The 20,000-nt window shown below is 40.7% G+C and overlaps 1 protein-coding gene across 2 annotated transcripts in view; it reads right to left on the reverse strand.

Annotated features, from left to right (window-relative positions):
- Positions 1–20,000, reverse strand: part of LOC143036954 (uncharacterized) — a 55,147-nt gene that overhangs the window by 2,535 nt on the left and 32,612 nt on the right. For both annotated transcript variants that reach the window (XM_076205002.1, XM_076205003.1), the window contains one exon: positions 304–411. In XM_076205002.1, coding sequence (XP_076061117.1) covers positions 304–411 — 108 coding nt within the window. The remainder of the gene's footprint in view (positions 1–303; positions 412–20,000) is intronic.

Below are 20,000 nucleotides of genomic sequence, written 5' to 3' on the forward strand. Positions count from 1 at the left end.
GTCGTAACTCGGATAGTGAGTGTATATATATGTATATATATGTATATATATGTGTATATGTATATATATATATATATATATATATATGTATATATATGTATGTATATATATAAATATATTGTATATATATGTATATATATGTATGTATATATATATATATGTATATATATATACATATATATATGTACATATATATATACACATATATACATATATATATATATATATATATATATAGTAACATACTTTATAAGCATTTACTGACAAAAAATTATGAAATAATATACTGTACTGTATACTTACGTGTTGGTGAGGCAAATGGCCCTGGTTCAATGGCCGTGTTCTGACGTCTCTTCTTGCCGGCGTTGGCTGCAGTGTGCATGGCCATGTACGGTACAGATGCCATTTTTTCTGCAACCATAAATTAGCTGTATAAGTTTTGAGAGATCCATGAAGTTTGATTAATTTTCTTATTTTATGAGTGGTATATTTTATATACAACGTGGATTTTTGTTCCCTGTTTTTTTATCAGTGCTGTTGGATCAACATAGCCTTTGGTAGAAAATTAAATGCTGTTCATGTTAAAGCTGCAGTCAGGGTGATAACTCTAACCAACAATATATATTTATATATATTAATATATATATATATATATATATATATATATATATATATATATACATATATATATATATATATATATGTGTGTGTGTGTGTGTGTATAATATATATATATATATATATATATATATATATATATATATATAATTTCCATTTCAATGGGTGAAAAGCTCACTTGTACTACATAATCTGCAAATTCAATCTCAAAATATGACTGAGACGTAAGATAAGGGGAACATGTAAAAAGCACAGTAGAAAGGAGAGATGGTAGGCGTTAAAACGACCATCTTTCTTTTCTTTGAAGAATAGAGATTAGTTTTCTGTTATATAAAAGTTCTACGTGACTGATCCGTAAGGAACGTCACTAAAGTCCTGATATATACTGCATAAAACTTATCCAGTCATTGACTCACATCGGGGTAATTCAAAGAGGTATACGAGCAGAAAATTGGAGCAGAAAATGATATATGTAATTGATAAGGGGGATATGTATTGGGGCGTGTCATGACAGGGGACTGAGCAAACGTGATGTGTTGAGGATACTCACTGCGGTCCAACATCAACTGAGACAACATGAACGTGCCTTTATTGCTTTGAACAACAACTAATAATAATAATGATAATAATAATAATAATAATAATAATAATAATAATAATAATAATAATAATAATAATAATAATGATGATGATAATGATAAAATAACAACAATAATAATAATAATAATAATAATAAAAACAAATATTATAATTATAATAATTAATGTAATAATACTAAATACATACATATACCAATGGCTTTTTCCCTTTTACAAGGGAGGTAGCCAAAGTCATAAAACCACTCCCACCCAGTTCATCCCCACATATTCCCCTCCCATTCACCACCCCTCTCTCCCTCTTTTCTTGGCTCCTCCTGGATGACGGGTCATCCCTGCATCTTGCCCACTACCCTAGGTCAGAAGCAATGTAGCAAGACCCAGCACATCCACAGCAAGGCCACTTTATTTAATCGGCGAACCCCCCCCCCTTCTCTCCGTCCCCTCATGCAGTAAAAGAGAAGACGGCGAGAACTTCCTTTGAGCTACGTCAAAATATCATTCACACATACTATCTCACCCCTTAATCCCACCCACTCCCATGCATCACAGCATCATCCATACACAACCATTCTCCACTCGCCCCTATCTTCCGTCTTCTCCCTTCCTTCCTCAACAGACACTCCCCTCTTTCCTAATGTCCCTTTTACCCCATCCATCCATCTCATCCTTGATCGCCCGCTTATGTTCACTCCTTCCACCTCTGCCTTCCGCACATTTTTTACTAATATTTCTTCACTCATTCTTTCCATGTGTCCAAACCATCCCAATACTCTTTCATCAACTCTATCTCCCAACTGCCTTTCCACCCCAACTCTCCTCCTCACCTCCTCGTTTCTCACTCTGTCCGGTCTAGTAACCCGTATCATACCTCTCAGGCATTTTATCTCAAACACATTTAATCTCTGCCTCTCTTATGTTCCACGATTCTGCCCTACACAGTGCTGTCGGCATAATCACTCCTTCATACAATCTACTCTTGGCATCCATCCTCAAATGTCTATTTCTCATTACACTTTTTAATCCGCCAAGGCATTTACTTGTTTCTCTCAATCTACATTCTACCTCCACCTCCACTCTCACTCCACATTCGCACCCAAGTATCTGAAGCTATCCATTCTCCAGTCTCTCTCCCTTAATACTAACTTCCAATTTGCTGCCATTTTCCTCCCCTGGTACATCTCATCACCTTACATTTCCCTACATCTATCTTCAACTTCCTTCTTTCGCACACCTTCCCAAACCCCGTTAATAACTTTCTTAATATCTCCTCTGATCCTGCCACAAGCGCAATGTCGTCAGCAAAGAACTGGCTTATCTCCCGTTTTTTATTTTCTTTAGCCATCTCCAATACCTGTCACATTACTCTTGCGTTTACCTCTCGCACCACCCCATCCATGTATAAATTGAACAGCCACGGCACCATAACATATCCCTGGCGAACTCCAACCTTTACCTCAACCAAATCACTCTCTCTATTTCTAATTCTAACACAAGCTCTACTACACTCCTAAAAACTCTTGACTGCTCTTAACAGCTTTCCTCCTATCCCATATATGTGCAATACCTCCAACAGTGCCTTCTTTTCTACCCTGTTATAAGCCTTTTCAAATCCATAAAGGCTAAAAAAACACCCTTACTTTTTCCTAAAGCTTTCTCACACATCTGCCTTACCACAAAAATCGGATCCACGCAACCTCTACCTGTCCTAAGTCCACACCACTCCTCACCAATTACTCCCTCTGTTCCTCTCCTAATTCTCTCAATCAAAACCCTCCCATAAGCCTTCCCAACCATACTCAACAAACTCTCTCTGAAACTGCTAAACTCACACTTATCCCCTTTTCCCTTGTAAAGAGGAACTATACAGGCACTCCTCCAGTCCTCCGGCACTCTATCCTCTTTTAGACAAATATTAAACAACCTCACCAGCCAGTCCACCATCACTATACCTCCTTTTTTTTTTAGACACTCCGTGTGACACCAATCTAACCCATTTTAATAACTGCTTTCACTTCATATTTTTATATCCTCTATTTTCCTCATTCATCACTCTAATTTTTTAGCGCTTCCCAAGCAACTACTGTTCCCTCTCTATCCTTCTTCGCATTTACCAACTCCCTAAATACTCTACCCATCTTCCTCTCACTGCCGTTTCTTCCATTATCATCTCTCCATCTGCACATTTTACCTTTTCTTCTCTCCTTAATTCGCCTCCTCTTCCTCTCTTAAATTCCTTCCAAAACATCTTTTTATTATTTTCAAAATTTTCTGTCATACTCTTACCCCATTCACATCTGCTCTCCTCTTTGCCTCCTTCATTTTACGTTTTCCCTCTTTTTTCTTTGTACCTCTCATATGTTTTTCTCGTCCCATTTTGTAACCAATCTATGAATGCTAGTTCCTTCTCTTCTACAACCTTCTTTGCTTCCTCAACCCACCACTCACTACCTTTCTTCATTTCCTCCCGTCCTCCTTGTTCCACACAGCATCTTTGCACATCCTGACAATCCCTTCTTGAAACATCTCCAATATCAATAATGATTAATAATGATAATGATACTACTACTACTACTACTAGTACTACTACTACTACTACTATTACTATTACTATTACTAATAATAATAATAATACTAATGATAATAATAATAATGATAATTATGATGATAATACTAATGATAAAAATAATAAAATAACTAATTATAATGATAACGATGATAATGGTGATAATAATGATATTAATATCAATAATGATAATAATAACAAAATTATAACAATAATGGTAAGTATTAATAATACCATTACTATTATTTTTCTATTGATATTAATGATACTGTGGCGAAATTGCATGTATGAATGTTGCATAGTGTGCCTGGATGGTTGGTATGCATGTGAGTGATGCGTGGTTCGGAGAGTTAGCGAGGGTATGATGGGGGGACGCCAGGGGGGGTCCCGGCGTCGCCTGCCATACCTCGCATAGAGAGAGTAAGCCTGGCATTGGTGTTGAACACACGTGTAAAATCCTCTTGTTTGCTAATTACATTAAAGCGAAGAAAACTGAACTCCTGCCTTTCCCTGATCCGGACAATGGTAAGCGTGAACTTGTCTTTAACTCGTGCTCCCATGATCACGGCCCATGTGCAATAGAAAAAGGTGAGTTTAATGTACATGCGAATACGTAACACATGGCGTCAGAAGCGGGATCAGGTTGAAGTGATAAGTGACGATATCGAAGTGATAAGTGGTTTGATATTGAAGTGATAAGTGACTCAAGTGATCATGGATGTCACTGGTGATGGTAAAGACATAGAAATTGAGGGAAAGCAGGAGTCGAGTGTCATGGCGTCGATTGAATGTGAGGACACGGTGTTGCACCGAGAGGCTACTGAAGATGTATCTCCTCAGTCAGTGTTGCTCTTGGCACAACACTCAGTGGCCGAGATGTTGAAACACCAACAACAGGTCATGGCAGATATGCTTGCGATCCAAATGGATCTACAAAAACAGGTCATGACTGAAGTGAAAGAGGAACTGAGGGCTATTATGGGGGAGAACATGGGATCGTGTGAAGGAAGAGGTTAAGGAGGAGGTGGTGGCAGTGAAAGAAGAGGTTCAAGAGGAGATGAAAGCAATAGGAGAGCGGTACCGTGAGCACATGCAGACGTGTCTTGACAGGGTATCGACACTGGAGGCGGTTTTGGTGAGACAGGAGAATGGGGAGATTGCAGCCAATCTCGATACCGTGACATGGTGCAATTTTGCTGAGCGTCGTGTAGCGGTGAGCACAATCACCCCACCACCCTCACCTCCTCGTAGCCTCGTGTCGCCACCAGCGTCTCTACAGCCGAGGGGCGATTGTTGCCACGTGAACCTAGGGGACGACCTCACAGGGAGACGTCTGGGGAGTCGTTCAGTTGAACTGCAACCCCGGGGGGCATGTGAAGGTGGTGAAGTCACGCGGTACGAGAAAGAGAGAAAGGTGATTGAATATGACGGGAAGGTGTCTTGGGACGCGTACCAGGCACAGTACGATGTGGTTGCAGCTCGTCATAGTTGGTCACAGGAAGAGAAGGCCTTTCAGCTGGTGAGTGTGCTGAAAGGGCAGGCGTTGGAAGTACTGGAGCACTTAACCCCCGCTCAACTGCGATGTTACGACAGTGTGGCTGGGGCTCTCCGGCGTCGTTTCGGCAGGAGGCGGCAACCGGAGGTGTTCCGGGCTCAACTGAAGACGAGGAGGCGAGGGAAGGACGAGGCCCTTCCCTTACTAGCGCAGTACGTGGAAGCGCTAGTGAGGGGCGCTTACCCCATGGCCACGGAGGACACCGTGGACATGTTGGCCAAGGACTGCTTCGTGGACGCTCTTCACGATAGGCAGTTACAGATCCACGTGAAGCAGGCTGCGCCCAAGAACGTGAGAGAGGCTTTGGCAAGGGCAGCGGAGTTTGAAGCCTTTCTCATGAGCGTCAGCCCTGCTGCTCCCCCTCCCAGCGACGCGTGGAAGCGTCGTCCGAGCCGTGCTTGGGCCAGGCGTGCGCAGGCAAGTAGCAAACCATCTCAACCTGGTGGGAAGGTGAGCTCCAAGCCTTTCAAAGGATCGTGCTTCAACTGTGGTCAGGTAGGTCACAAAAAGCACGACTGCAAGAGGAGGGCACGGTCGCTGGAGGACGGAATGCGACCGGTGTTTGAGCCCTGCTGCTGGAATTGTGGAATACGAGGACACAGTTCCCCTGAGTGCCGCCAGCCCAAGGGGGTGACGCCGTCGGCGGGAAACTTGAAGCAGCTGGGGGCCGGGGCACCTTCCCAGCAGAGCACTCGGGCGCCCCAAGTCAACTAAGGTGTCGTCAGGTGGCGGCGTCCGACGCCATCAAGGTGACAGGGAGTATCAATGGACGCCAAGTGGAGATGGTAGTGGATACGGGGGCAGAGAGGACCTTCGTGCGAGAGGGAGTCCTACCAGAACGTGGTGTGAAGTGCGTGGGTCAGCAACTGTGCGGAGTTACAGGAGACTGTGTACCGGTGAAGGGACCGGTGTGGGTGAATCTGGCCGTAGGCAGGGTGACTGAACGCCTGCCTGTACTTGTGGCGGAGATGGAAGATGAATGCCTGTTGGGGTTGGATTTCCTTAATCGCGTGGGGGCGTGTGTTGATCTCCAGGAGGGTAGGATGTCAGTGAGAGGCTATGAAGTGCCTTTGAATCCTAATGGAGAGCTCGCCACGAGGGATGAGGTAAGGGAACCCAGAGGGCAGAGATCTCAGGCCGTCAAGTCACCCAGCAAAGGTAAAGCACGGAAAGGAAGAGTGGCCCGCACCTCTGCTACTACGACCATGCACCACACCGCATCCACCACTATCGCCACCGCTAACAGCAAGATGGAGTCACCGAAGGAGGAGAAGAAACAGAAGGACCTACCAGAGGGCCTGCCTGAGTACTTGGAAGACTTGGCGGAGAGGAGTATCACGCAGCTGACAGCTGAGCAGGCGAGTAGAGTGAAGGCATTACTCGCACAATACCGTGACGTGTTCAGCAGTGGAGACATGGACTTGGGTCGCACGTCATTGGTTCAGCACAGCATCTTTACCAGAGATAGTCCTCCCATCAAGCAGGCGCCTCGTCGGGTCCCACCAGCAAAGAGAGAAGAAATGGAGAAGCTTGTCCGAGAGTTGGCAGCAACGGGAGTGATTGAGCGGTCAGACAGCCCGTGGTGCTCGCCGGTAGTCCTAGTGACGAAGAAGGACGGAAGCCGTAGGTTCTGCGTAGATTACCGAACGCCCCTGGAGTCTTTGAGCGTCTTATGGAACGTGTACTCGACGGTATGCAATGGAAGGCGGCAGTCGTCTACCTAGACGACGTGCTGGTGTTTGGAAACAGCTTCGAGGAGGAGCTGGCTAGGCTCACAGAAGTGTTCAGCCGAATGAGGAAGGCTGGCCTGAAGCTGAATCCAAAGAAGTGCACTCTATTCAAGTCAGAAGTGCCGTTTTTGGGACATGTCGTCGGAAGGGAAGGTGTGAGGACGGACTCGCTCAAGGTCACCGCTGTGGAAGGATGGCCAGTCCCTCAGAATATCTCGGAGCTGCGCAGTTTCCTGGGCTTGTGCACGTACTACCGGAGGTTTGTGGCAGGGTTCGCCACTATCGCCGCCCCACTGCACCATCTGACGAGGAAGGGAGCAGTTTTCGAGTGGAGCGAGGAGTGCCGGCAAGCTTTCGTGGCACTGAAGCGAGCGTTGGTGGAAGCGCCAGTGCTTCCCTACCCACAAATGGGCTTGCCGTACATTGTAGACACGGGCGCGAGCCAAGAGGGTGTGGGAGCCGTGCTGTCACAGCTTCGTGATAGAAAGGAGTATGTGGTGAGTTACTACAGTGCTAAGTTTAACAAGGCGGAAAGGAACTACTGCGTCACACGGAAGGAGTTGGCAGCGGTGATGAAAGCACTCGCTCACTTCCATCACTACCTGTATGGTACGCGCTTCACCATTCGAACGGATCATGCCGCCTTGAGATGGTTGAAGACGATGAAGGAACTGGAAGGACAGCTGGCCAGGTGGATTGGAAAACTGGAGCAGTACAACAATGAGAACGAGCACCGACCTGGCCGGGTGCATAACAACGCCGACAGCTTAAGTTGCCGTCCCTGCCCACCCGAGTGTGTGCATTGCTCACGGCGAGAGTCTGAGGTGGCTGTGCGGAGTAGTTGTAATGATGGTGATCATAGTCCTGGTGTTGAAAGTGAATGTGAAAGTGATAGTGACACTGAAAGTGACGAAGGTGTAACACATGAAGACTCGGGGAAAGAAAGTGAAGATGGAGTAGAGAGAGACCAGAGACCTGGTCGACTTCCCAGAAATAGGAAGCTACCAGCGTGGTTAACGGAATATGTGATTGACATTTGATGTTATTAATGTGTTAGAATATGCCATTTGATGTTATTGGATATTTGGATATGTCATTGTATGTGATTAAGTGTTCTTAGTATATGTAATGTTTTCCAAATGTAGAAGTGATGTTTTATTTCTTTTATACAGATGTTTTGTTTAAGTTCTTTTGTAAGTTTGTAGGTGAAAGCTGACGGGTCGCCAAGCTTTGTAGAGGGGGATAATGTGGCGAAATTGCATGTATGAATGTTGCATAGTGTGCCTGGATGGTTGGTATGCGTGTGAGTGATGCGTGGTTCGGCGAGTTAGCGAGGGTATGATGGGGGGACGCCAGGGGGCGTCCCGGCGTCGCCAGGGGGCGTCCCGGCGTCGCCTGCCATACCTCGCATAGAGAGAGTAAGCCTGGCATTGGTGTTGAACACACGTGTAAAATCCTCTTGTTTGCTAATTACATTAAAGCGAAGAAAACTGAACTCCTGCCTTTCCCTGATCCGGACAATGGTAAGCGTGAACTTGTCTTTAACTCGTGCTCCCATGATCACGGCCCATGTGCAATAGAAAAAGGTGAGTTTAATGTACATGCGAATACGTAACAATACTGATAATGAAATATTGATCACTAATAACAGTGGTGACAATAACAACACTAAAAGCAACAACAATATGATAATATTCATTATATTAATTATTGTAAGTTTAGTAGCACACAAAATTATATATTATAATGGTGTGTATAAAACATTCCTATGGCCAACTATGCGCCTTGCAAGACTGCATTTGCAGAGTTGGTTGGCTGATGCAACACCAACTTCAGACCTTCAAGAGAAATCTGGCAGGCGACCAAATGAACCAACCAACCAGCACCCTGCTCAGTGGATAAACAAACCTGATGTAAAAAAAAAAGAAGAAAAAAAAAAAGGGGGGGGTGCTCTTCAAGTTGTGCCTTGGGCCTTTTTGACGGTGAACCCAACACCGGCACGTCTACAAGGATGTCTACATGCATCGGGCTAAGTTTCCAGAGGTTCGATGTGAATGAAAAACGGGGAAAATTCGAGTTATGTAGCATGCAGGAAAACAGGACGGCACATGACTTCCAGATCACGTGAAGGGCTGAAGCTTAATCTATTCCTCCCTTCCCCTCACAGCATATTGGCGTCTCCTTTGGTAAAAGTGTCACCTTCAGGACCAACATGGGCGCCTTTGAGTTTCTTGCAACGTATACCCTAACGAAACCTTCAGTGTGTTACTGTCCGAGTTTATCTTAGTAAGTGCGTCAAAGAAACCTTCAGTGTATTACTGTCCGCGTTTATCTTAGTATGTGCGTTCCAGAAAACGACTTGTTTTTATTTCCAGGTAGAGGAAGGAAAGGTTCTTGTACACCATAAATAAATACTCCTATTTTCTCGAGACGAGTTTTAAAACGGAATTTTTCCTCTGCGCATCAAAACTGTAAATAAAGACGGTGGCGGCACACTTTGAATTTCTCGTTAGCATGACATTCGCTCTTAGTGTTTGCTTTGCAAGCAAACTCTTAGGTGTCCGGTACACAGGGAATATTTTGTCGATAATTTTTGGGTTGGCTGTAAGTGAAAACAATAATAAAACTTTCTGCAAATATTCTCCTGGTATGTTTACAAACGAGTCTATTACTGCACATCGGCATCTCCTCCCCCCCAAAAAGAACATAAATTTCATATCATTTTAATTGCTTTAATAAATATATAGTGTCAGTTAAAGGCAGTGAATAAAGAAAAACACTTATAATCAATAATATGCATCCTCAATTCTATTTATACCCGTATTTTATATAAAAACCCCAGGAATGGCGGTTCATTTAATTAAGCATTCAAGTGAGCAGCAAAACTTGTCGTTGCTTTATCCAGCAAGTTATCCACTTTTCCAGCAGCAAAAGTCAGTAGCATGCTACTCACTTTGGATACCAAAAATCAAAGTAACAAAAGTAAGTAGCATGCTAGCTAGAAATGCCTAGTGTGGCGCCACGTACTCTTCGCAGTTGTCGTCCCTATTATCATCACCGTTGTTGTCGCCATCATACCATCACCATTATATTAATTTCAATCAGCTTATCATAACCGTTACCGTCACTGTCATACTTATAATTATGACAGTCAGTAAAAGTTCATTGCAGTCTTCACACAAACGCAAAATATCGACAGGAAAGCATTTGCAGTCACGTGACCTTCTCACATATTTTATCTCCATTTCCTTGTATTGTGATATACTAGTCGTGTTTGAAGGTGACCCCCAGTTAATAACTACTCCAGGCATTCAAATAATGTCCAATTTAACTTCCATGGAGATAAATTAGCCACAAATGAATCCGTGAACTCTATGTACCAATGAAATTGAGTATGAGAAACTGAAAAAAATATATTTATGTTTTGCTAGTATTTCCACATTCATTCTTCCCATATTCTCAATCTTTTCCAGCATTCTTTCACCAATCCTATCTGCCAGCTTTCATTCCATCCTCACTAATCGCCTCACCTCCATATTTCTCAGCCTTTACATCCTCGTAATTCCCCAACATAATTTTTAACACTTCATTGCAAACGTGTTTAGGTTCTTCCTTTCTGCCTCCTTCAGTCTCCAAATCTCTGATCTAGGCATACAGGGCCCTGGGCACTACCACTTAGTCATGCAGTCGTCTCTTTGAGTTCATCCCGATATCTATTTTCTATGTTAGTTTTTTGTTCCCCCAGACATTTACTTGTTTCCTTTTGTAATCTATTTCTTCCTCGACTCTTTCAATCTGTGCTACATGTGGCCCTAAATACTTGAAGCTCTCATTTTCCTTCAGCCTCTCGTCATTTAAACTTACCTCCAACCCACTGCCACCCTCTCCCCTTGTACATCTCACCATCTTCCTTTTTCCCACGTTCACTTCCGGCTTCCTCCTCTCACATACCCTCCCAAACTCCGCCACTAACTGCTACAGTCTTCTGACTCGGTCTGAAGCACTAGTTCACCTCCTACTTCCCTCCATTCACCAACTCAAACCCTCTGCCTAGTATCCTCACATCTACCTCCCTTACCACCCCATCTATATTTATGCTGAACAACTATGGTGACATTACACAAATCTGGCGCAGCCCCACTTTCTCCTTAAACCACTCACTTCCTCTATTCCTTGCCCTAACACAAACTCACATAAAAACTTATGACTACTCTGATCAGACTTCCTCTGATCCTATACATCTGCAACACATCTTGTAATGCCTCTCTGTGAATGATACCATACGTCTTCTCCAAACCCATAAAAACATAAAAGACATTCTTCCCATGTATGGAAAACTTCTTGTATATCTTATTACGAAAATTTCATCTATACATCCGCTTCCTTTTCTTTTACACACTACCTTCACTTCTTCATTGCAACATTTGCTCTCTCTCCTATTTTCTTCCATTCTCCTCATCCCACTGGCGCACTTTAGCACTTTCTCCTAGAAACATGCCCATTCTCCATATATATATATATATATATATATATATATATATATATATATATATATAGATATATATATATATATATATATATATATATATATATATATATATATATGTGTGTGTGTGTGTGTGTGTGTGTGTGTATACATATATACATGTATATAATACACACACACACAAGAGGGAAATAGCTGTCGATCACGAGTCCAACACGTGATCCAAAGACCAAAAGACCAAGTGAATACACACACACACACACACACACACACACACACACACACACACACACACACACACACACATATATATATATATATATATATATATATATATATATATATATATATATATATATATATATCCTTCAGTACCTCCCATGCTTCTCTGGCCTTTGCCTGACATTCTTTCCTTTTTCTTTTTCATTTGCTTACCCTCAGCATTTCTCTGCCTCCTTTTCTCCCCCATCTCCGCTTTACCTCTACTCTCCCTTAAATACATCTACGTCCAGAACTCTTCCAATCCTCTTTTTGAGCACCACTACATGGTCCTCTCTGATAAAATTAAATAAATCACAAAAGACGGGATTAGTTTGATAACCCTACTCTATTACATAGTCCCCTCAAATAAAGTCATTCACAAGAAGAAATGGGGTTAGTTTCTTTAATTGTCCGATTCTACTACCTCACTTTCATCCTTTGTACTCCTTACATTATCTATAGAGGAGAGAAATAAGCTGTATTTCATAAATCAATGTAATTTTGTCCTCCCTGGTTTCCTTTTGCTCTGGACGGGCCATAAAGATTCAAATATTCATTCAGGGATACTTTTCTTTATAGTATGACTGAATTCCTTAGTTACTTCTACCTCATATCCGTTTCACTGATCAATCATCAGCATACAACTCAAAATTACAACTTCGATTTGATTATTTCCAAAAATTTCCGCAGCTGATTTTTTTTTTTTCGAGTTGCTATTTTTACATTTAGGATGGTCCAGTCTCACAGCTATAATTGAAGCAGATCAGGAAAATAGCCCTAAAAGCCCTGTGCCGTCCACATGCAACTGGTTTTAACAGGTTTTCAGCCGGTTATTACTGCTTCACACACTGGCAGAGAGAGAGAGAGAGAGGGAGAGAGAGAGAGAGAGAGAGAGAGAAGGGGTGCTAGAAACAGGCAGAAAAATAATATAGAAATGCTGCGGACATGTGTGTATATATATATATATATATATATATATATATATATATATATATATTTATATATATGTATATATATATATATATATATATATATCGTGTGTATGTGTCTACACACACACAAACACACACGCACACACACACACACACACACACACACACACACACACACACATATATATATATATACATATATATATATATATATATATATATATCTATATATATAATGTACACACACATACACATGTACACACACACACACGCACACACTTCAACGAACGGACGGCTTAGAGGATTCTGAAGAAAAAGTGAAATTTCGTGGATCCCGAAGCAAAGGAAGTACCTATTGTATTCACAGGGTGGGGGGAATTGCTCGTGGTGTAGGGGAAAGTGAGGAAAAAGGAGAAGGGGAGGGATTACTGAGGGAAATGGAAGGAAATGAGGAAGGTGAGGACTTGGCCCAGGCAGGCAGACGCCATCTAAACAAAAGAGGTCCGGACCAATTTAGCGACGACGAAATGTCTAACAAAAATGTAAAGATCAGAAGTATAGATAAGAGCAATACAGTAGAAGGTGATGAGAATATTTTCCAGGGATTTAAAGAGGGTGGGGGGGACACAACCCCCCCCCCCCCCGATTAACAAGACTAGAAGAGAAGCTCGATAAGATGATCGAGCACTGGGAACTTAGGTTCGGTCACGTTAACAACATCGTGCAGAGGGTTGAAAAATTGGAAGAACTAGAGAAGGCGAACAAAAACTTAACTAAGGAAATTGAAGAATTAAAAAAACAGTTAAAAGAAGTAAAAGAGGAGAATAAAGTCTTAAAGGAGAATAATAAGGACAACAAGGAGGGTTGGAAAAAAATTACTGATATAATCAAACAGCAAATGAAAGAACAAACTGAAGACTCAGTTATTAAAGTGATGAGACAGAAGGAGAATATAGTAAGAGACTTAGCAGATAGAAAGAAATGTATAATTATATTAGGAATGGAAGAGAAACATAACCCAGATAGAACCACAAGAACCAAAGAGGAAAATGAAAAAGTAAGAAATTTACTAGAATTAGTTCAGGAAGATGAGCCAGAAATAATGAAACAAATCGAAGAGAAATTCAGGCTTGGGAAATATAGTACAGACAAGACCAGACCAATTAAGATTAAATTCAGGTCACAAACGACGGCAGAGAATATCTTATCCAAAACAGGGAAACTAGCAACAAGTGAACAATATAAAAAGGTATGGATAAAAAGAGAAATGAATAAAGAGGAAAGAGAGGAGGAAATAAAGAAAAGACATGAAGCTAAGAAAAAAAAAAAAAAAACGAGACCAGAACGGAGACAGAAAAAACAAGAATTCTACTGGAGAGTAGTGAATATGAAATTGAAGCAATGGAAAATAACAGAGAGAAACACAAAAGAAACAGAGAATACAATGGAAATAACAGAAAGTTAAAAGTATCCTACACAAATATAGATGGATTAATAACAGGACTGAATGAACTGAACAAATATCTGAAAGAAAAAGATCCAGACATAATGGGAATTGTTGAGACAAAATTAAAAGGTCCACCCACTACCACCCAACAGCATAGGGCACAATGCATATAATTATTGGATTAGAAACAGAGAGAAAAAACAAGGGGGTGGAGTTATGTTCCTGACTAAGAAGGATATAAGCGTGAAGAGTGTCACATATGGGAACAATAGAGTAGAGATGATCATGATAGAAGTAGAAGATAGAGATAAGAAGAGCAGAAAGTTTGTAATAAACTACGTGCCCCCAAAAACAGCCTCGTGGGAAGAGAATAAACATAAAAGCATGTTAGAAGACACAAGAATAACACTAAACAAGATAATGGAAGATGGAGGAAGAATAGTTATGATGGGCGACTATAATTGCAAAGAAATCTGCTGGGAAGAGATAACCGTAAAGGGTGGAGAAGACTCATGGGGAAGTGTTCTACTTGAGATGATTACTGACCACACAATGACACAATGGATCCAAGAGAACACTAGGTATAGAAATGAAGAAGAACTATCGAGACTAGACCTAATAATCACATCAGAACCTGAAATAGTGGAAAAGATAGAATACCAGGCACAAATAAGCAAAGGTGACCACATACTGATAGAACTAGAACTAAATGAGAAAAAATACATGAAAAGAAATGAACAATATAGAAAAGGAAGAATGATGTATGAAAAAGCAAATTTTGATAAAATAAGAGAATTCTTCCAAAATGAAAACCGGGAAAGAATACACAAAGAAGATACAACAGTAGAAGAGAAATGGAATATTATGACAACAATCGATAAAAAAGGAGTAGAAAAGTATGTCCCAAGACAAAAACAAGAAAAAGAATATGTAAAGTGCTGGTACAATAAAAGTTGTAGGGAGATAAAAGACAAAAGAGACAAAGCCTGGGCCAAATGGAAGAAAAACAGAAGACCAGAAAAATGGAAAATATATACTTGTTATAGAAATGAATATGTACAAGCGTGCAGAGAGGAAAAGAGAAAATATGAAAAAGATGTCATAGAAAAATGTAAAGATCAACCAAAACTATTCTACAGATTTGTAAACAACAAACTGAAAAACAAACAAGATTTGGAGAAATTAAGACAAGGAGGAGTTGAATACACAGAGGAAATTGAAATGGCGGAAATTATGAACAAACATCTTAAATCTGTGTTTACAAGGGAGAACATACAACCTGAAGAGATTGAATGGAAAGAGAAAGTCCCCCCTATGAAAGAAATAGAAGTAACAAAGAATGAAATATTGAACCACTTGAGTAATCTTGATGTCAGAAAATAGCATGGACCAGATGAAATAGCAAACTGGATTCTGAAAGAATGCAGGAATGAACTGGCAGACATAATACATAGCATAATAAACAGTTCCTTGAAAGAAGGTAAAGTTCCAGAAGATTGGAAAAAAGCAAATATAGTACCTATATTTTAAAAGGGGGAAATAAAGAAGACTCTAACAACTCTAGGCCAGTCTCTCTAACAAGTACAATAGCAAAAATTTGTGAAAGAATTGTCAAAAATAGATGGGTAAAATATTTAGAAAAAAAAACGTGCTAAATCCAAGACAATTTGGATTCAGACAAGGACGATCATGCGTCACCAATTTAATATGTTTCTATTCAAGGCTAATAGATATAATACAAGAAAGAGATGGATGGGCTGATTGTGCATTTGTAGACCTAAAAAAAGCTTTTGACAAAGTACCACATAAGAAGTTGCTTAAGAAATTAGAAACTGAATGAGGAATACAGGGCAAATTGCTTAAATGGATGGAGGACTTTTTGCAAGAAAGAAAAATGAGAGTAGTGATAAGAGACCAACACTCAAAATGGGATGACGTAATAAGCGGTGTTCCACAAGGAACAGTTCTGGCCCCAATAATGTTTGCTATATATATTAATGATATGGATGAAGGAATTGAAAGTTATATGAGCTTCTTTGCAGATGATGCAAAACTATTGAAAAAAGTGAACACGGAAGAAGATTGTGAATCACTACAGAGAGATCTAAATAAAGTACAGGAATGGAGTAGGAAGTGGGAGATGGAGTTCAATACAAAGAAGTGTAGTATAATGGAATTTGGAAAAAGTAAAAACAGAATAACAGGATCATATAAATTGGGAGAAGAAGGAATAAAAATAGTAGAAAATGAAAAAGACCAGGGAGTCATTGTTATGAATAATATGTCACCTGAGAAACATATAAATAAGATTTTTGGAGAAACCTATAATTGAATAAGAACAATCAAAGTTGCATTTACATACCTGGATGAAGAAATGGTGAAGAAAATTCTAATCACCCTGATAAGACCAAGATTGGAATATGCAGCAACGATATGGTCACCAAGTACAAAAAAAAATGTATAAAAAAAACTTGAAAGAATACAAAGAGCAATTACAAAATTGGCACCTACACTCTCAAAACTATCATATGAAGAGAGACTAGCAAAACTTGAACTACAGACACTAGAGCAAAGAAGAGAGAGAGGAGATTTGATAGCTATTTACAGAATCATGAAAGGCATAGAAATTACTGATAGAGAGAATCTGATAAAATGGGATGACAGAAATACAAGAGGACATGGAAAGAAAAGAAAAAAAGACAGCTATAGAAGAGACCTGAAAAAGAACAGCTTTCCTCACAGAGTAATAGACAGTTGGAACAAGTTAGATGAGAAAGTGGTGTGTGCAAAAACAATACATGAATTTAAAAATAGTTTAGATAAAACGAGATATGAAAACGGGACACCACAAGCATAGCTCCCCTTCCCGTAGAATACAACTAGGTAAATACAACTAGGTAAATACATATATATATATATATATATATATACACATGTGTGTGTGTGTGTATTTACGTAGTTGTATTATATGGGAAGGGGAGCTATGCTCGTAGTGACCCGTCTTTGTAGCTCTCAGCATCTAGTTTGTTCTTAGATTCTTGTATGGTTTTTGCATACACTATTGTTTCGTCCAATTTGTTCCAGACATCCACAACTCTGTGTGTGTATGTGTGTGTGTGATTCACCATGGTCTTTGGATCACGTGTTGGACTAGTGATCGACAGCTATTCCCCTCCCGGAAGAGAGCTCAGAGCTCGTATGACCGATATACGGGTAATGGTATGACCCTACACGCACACACACACCCAACTCCCCGCCTACGAGAGTTGGAGTAACGACTCGAAGCGCAGCGATACTGAAATTATTTCAGCCCTGGGCAGGATCGAACCCGGACCGCCGTAGTGACAGTGGGGGACTCTACCAACCGCGCCACCGAGTCGTGTGTGTGTGTGTGTGTGTCTACAGATTTGCAACTTCGCACAAAACCGTATACATTAGCACATAATCATGCATTAGAAATGACACAGTGGTTGACAGTGGTAGCGATACTTTCTCAATCGACACGCCACAAAACGGCCAAGGCAATCTGGAGCTGCCTGGCCAGGTAGACAAGCTGGCGTCAGACTGGGAGGACACGATTGCCCGCGATTCACCCTGCATCATCAACATGGAACTCTATATGAGACTATCTGTATGAAACTATCGAGGATTTATTCTAAGTTCACGATTATTTTAACGATAGTCATGATATATTTTTTCTGACGCGTATATTTGCACATAAACACTCGTTTATCCCCAAATCATGGGATGAATATAAAGTATTGTTCTTTCTCTTGTCTCACATTATAAAGGACCAAAATACTCTCAAAACGTAATAAAGTTACTTGAACTGCAACCAATCAGCCATCCGTGGTCCACAGCTGAGCAAAGACCTTTCCTAACCTCCATGCGAGGGAAATTGGTAAAAACTGGTTTGGGAATAGAGTTGCAAGATCGTAAAGATTCCTCCAAAATTATAATTAGTTTGAATACACTAGACACAGATAGGTCGTACACGCACATGACAGATGAGTGATGAATATGAACTGCGACAAAGAACAGTCCCAAGGGAAAGACTTGGAGTTGCCACAAACACGCCAATACAGGTATTTATGATTTGCGGAGTTGCGGAATTTGCGGATCAGGCGCGAAGATGTTAAGTTAGGTTAGGTTAGGTCTGGTTTGGTTAGGTTAGGGTTATGTTATGTTAGGTTAAGGTTATGTTATGGTAAGTTAGGTAGGTTAGGTTCCGCATGATCCGCAAATCATAAATGCATCTTCTTCAGTGTCATATTGACATACTCTTCAATGTTCGATTATTCTATATGTCCGAAGGCATGTGTAGTGAGCAGAACGGTGAAGTTTGTGTATTTCCAGCATATATACAACTAGCCTCTTGCATCATTTAAGGTCGGTATCTGATCCTCGCAGAATTCTTTGTATCATCTGTTCCATCCGTAGCATCCAGTGCACAGACACAGTGCACAGACACAGACACAGTACACAGACACAGTGCACAGTTCATTTGTGGAACTATATCAATCAAAAAGTGACACTTCTCTATTAATAACTTGTTTTTGCTGTTCAGGCAGGCCCTCAGCAATGTAAATCACGTCTTGTAAATATATTTGGAAATAATGTCCCAATTTCCCTCTGAAGTCAATGTTCTTTGTTATGTGGATAGGTGGTAAAGGGAACACGGGCTGAGGGAAATACTTTTATTCCTGATTCGTTTCACTCAGGCGAAACTAGTCAGGAATAAAAGTATTTCCCTCAGCCCGTGTTCCCTTTACCTCCTATCCACATTCGTCACAATGTTCACACAGTTCTTTATTATGTTGGCAACACTGCATCCCGTCCGCCCCATTACCTTTCGTTTTATGGTTGTAGTTTGGCATGCAAGTTTTCGCGCAATTTTCCTGTTACCGGTCAAGTACCCTGGATACACGTGTACAAGAATAACACTGCAAATGAGTGCTCCCACAAAAGTGTTACAAACATGTGACCAATCTTTAAAAACACTGATAGGACCCAGAAACCTCTACTGTTGAGATTGTCGCCATCTTAGTGGTTGAGTCCCTTATCTATGTATAAAAGAAGGTGGCGCGTGTGATGCGTACAAGAAGTACAAGTTGGTGCGAGATGTTAGATAATTTTGCAGAGAACCACAACATGAGGATAATAAACACTTTCTTCCAAACGCGTGTAGGTCGTAAATGGACCTGGAGAAGTCTAAGTGGAACAACAAAGAACGAAGTAGACTTCATATTAGGAGATGAGAGCAAGAGCGTTAGCAATGTTACAGTCATAAATAAAGTCAATATAGGTAGTGACCATAGAATGGTAGGTTGCACAGCTAAATTCAATTTCAGAACCGAGAGAAATAAACTAGTTTTAAAAAAGAAAATAAGCCTTACAAAGGTTAAGGATAATAAGAAGGAATTTCAGTTAGAAATTAGAAATAGATTCGAAGCTCTAAGAACCAGCGAGGACACCGTCGAAGATATGTATTTAAATTTAGTGAATATCATTAGGGAATCGGCAGAGAAAGTAGGAAGTACAAAAAGTATTACAGAAAACAAATACTTCAAAGTTACAAATGACACAATTAAAAGAAGAAGGACCATGTAGATAAAAAGCAGGAAAGACGAAATAGAAAGAGTAGAACTAAACAAGCTTATCAACAAAAGGCAGAGATCAGAGAAAAGAAAGAGAAACATTGATGAAATAGAGGAAACTATTCGGAAAGGTAAAAGTATTAAAGGGACCAAGTGCAGATAGAAATGGAGAGATCATTAAATGCAGAGACAGAATGGTAAAAAGAGTAGAA

Source organism: Oratosquilla oratoria, chromosome 21 (genome assembly GCF_046742065.1).
Source record: "Oratosquilla oratoria isolate Oo_2021 chromosome 21, ASM4674206v1, whole genome shotgun sequence".
In the NCBI taxonomy this organism is placed as follows: Eukaryota; Metazoa; Arthropoda; class Malacostraca; order Stomatopoda; family Squillidae; genus Oratosquilla; species Oratosquilla oratoria.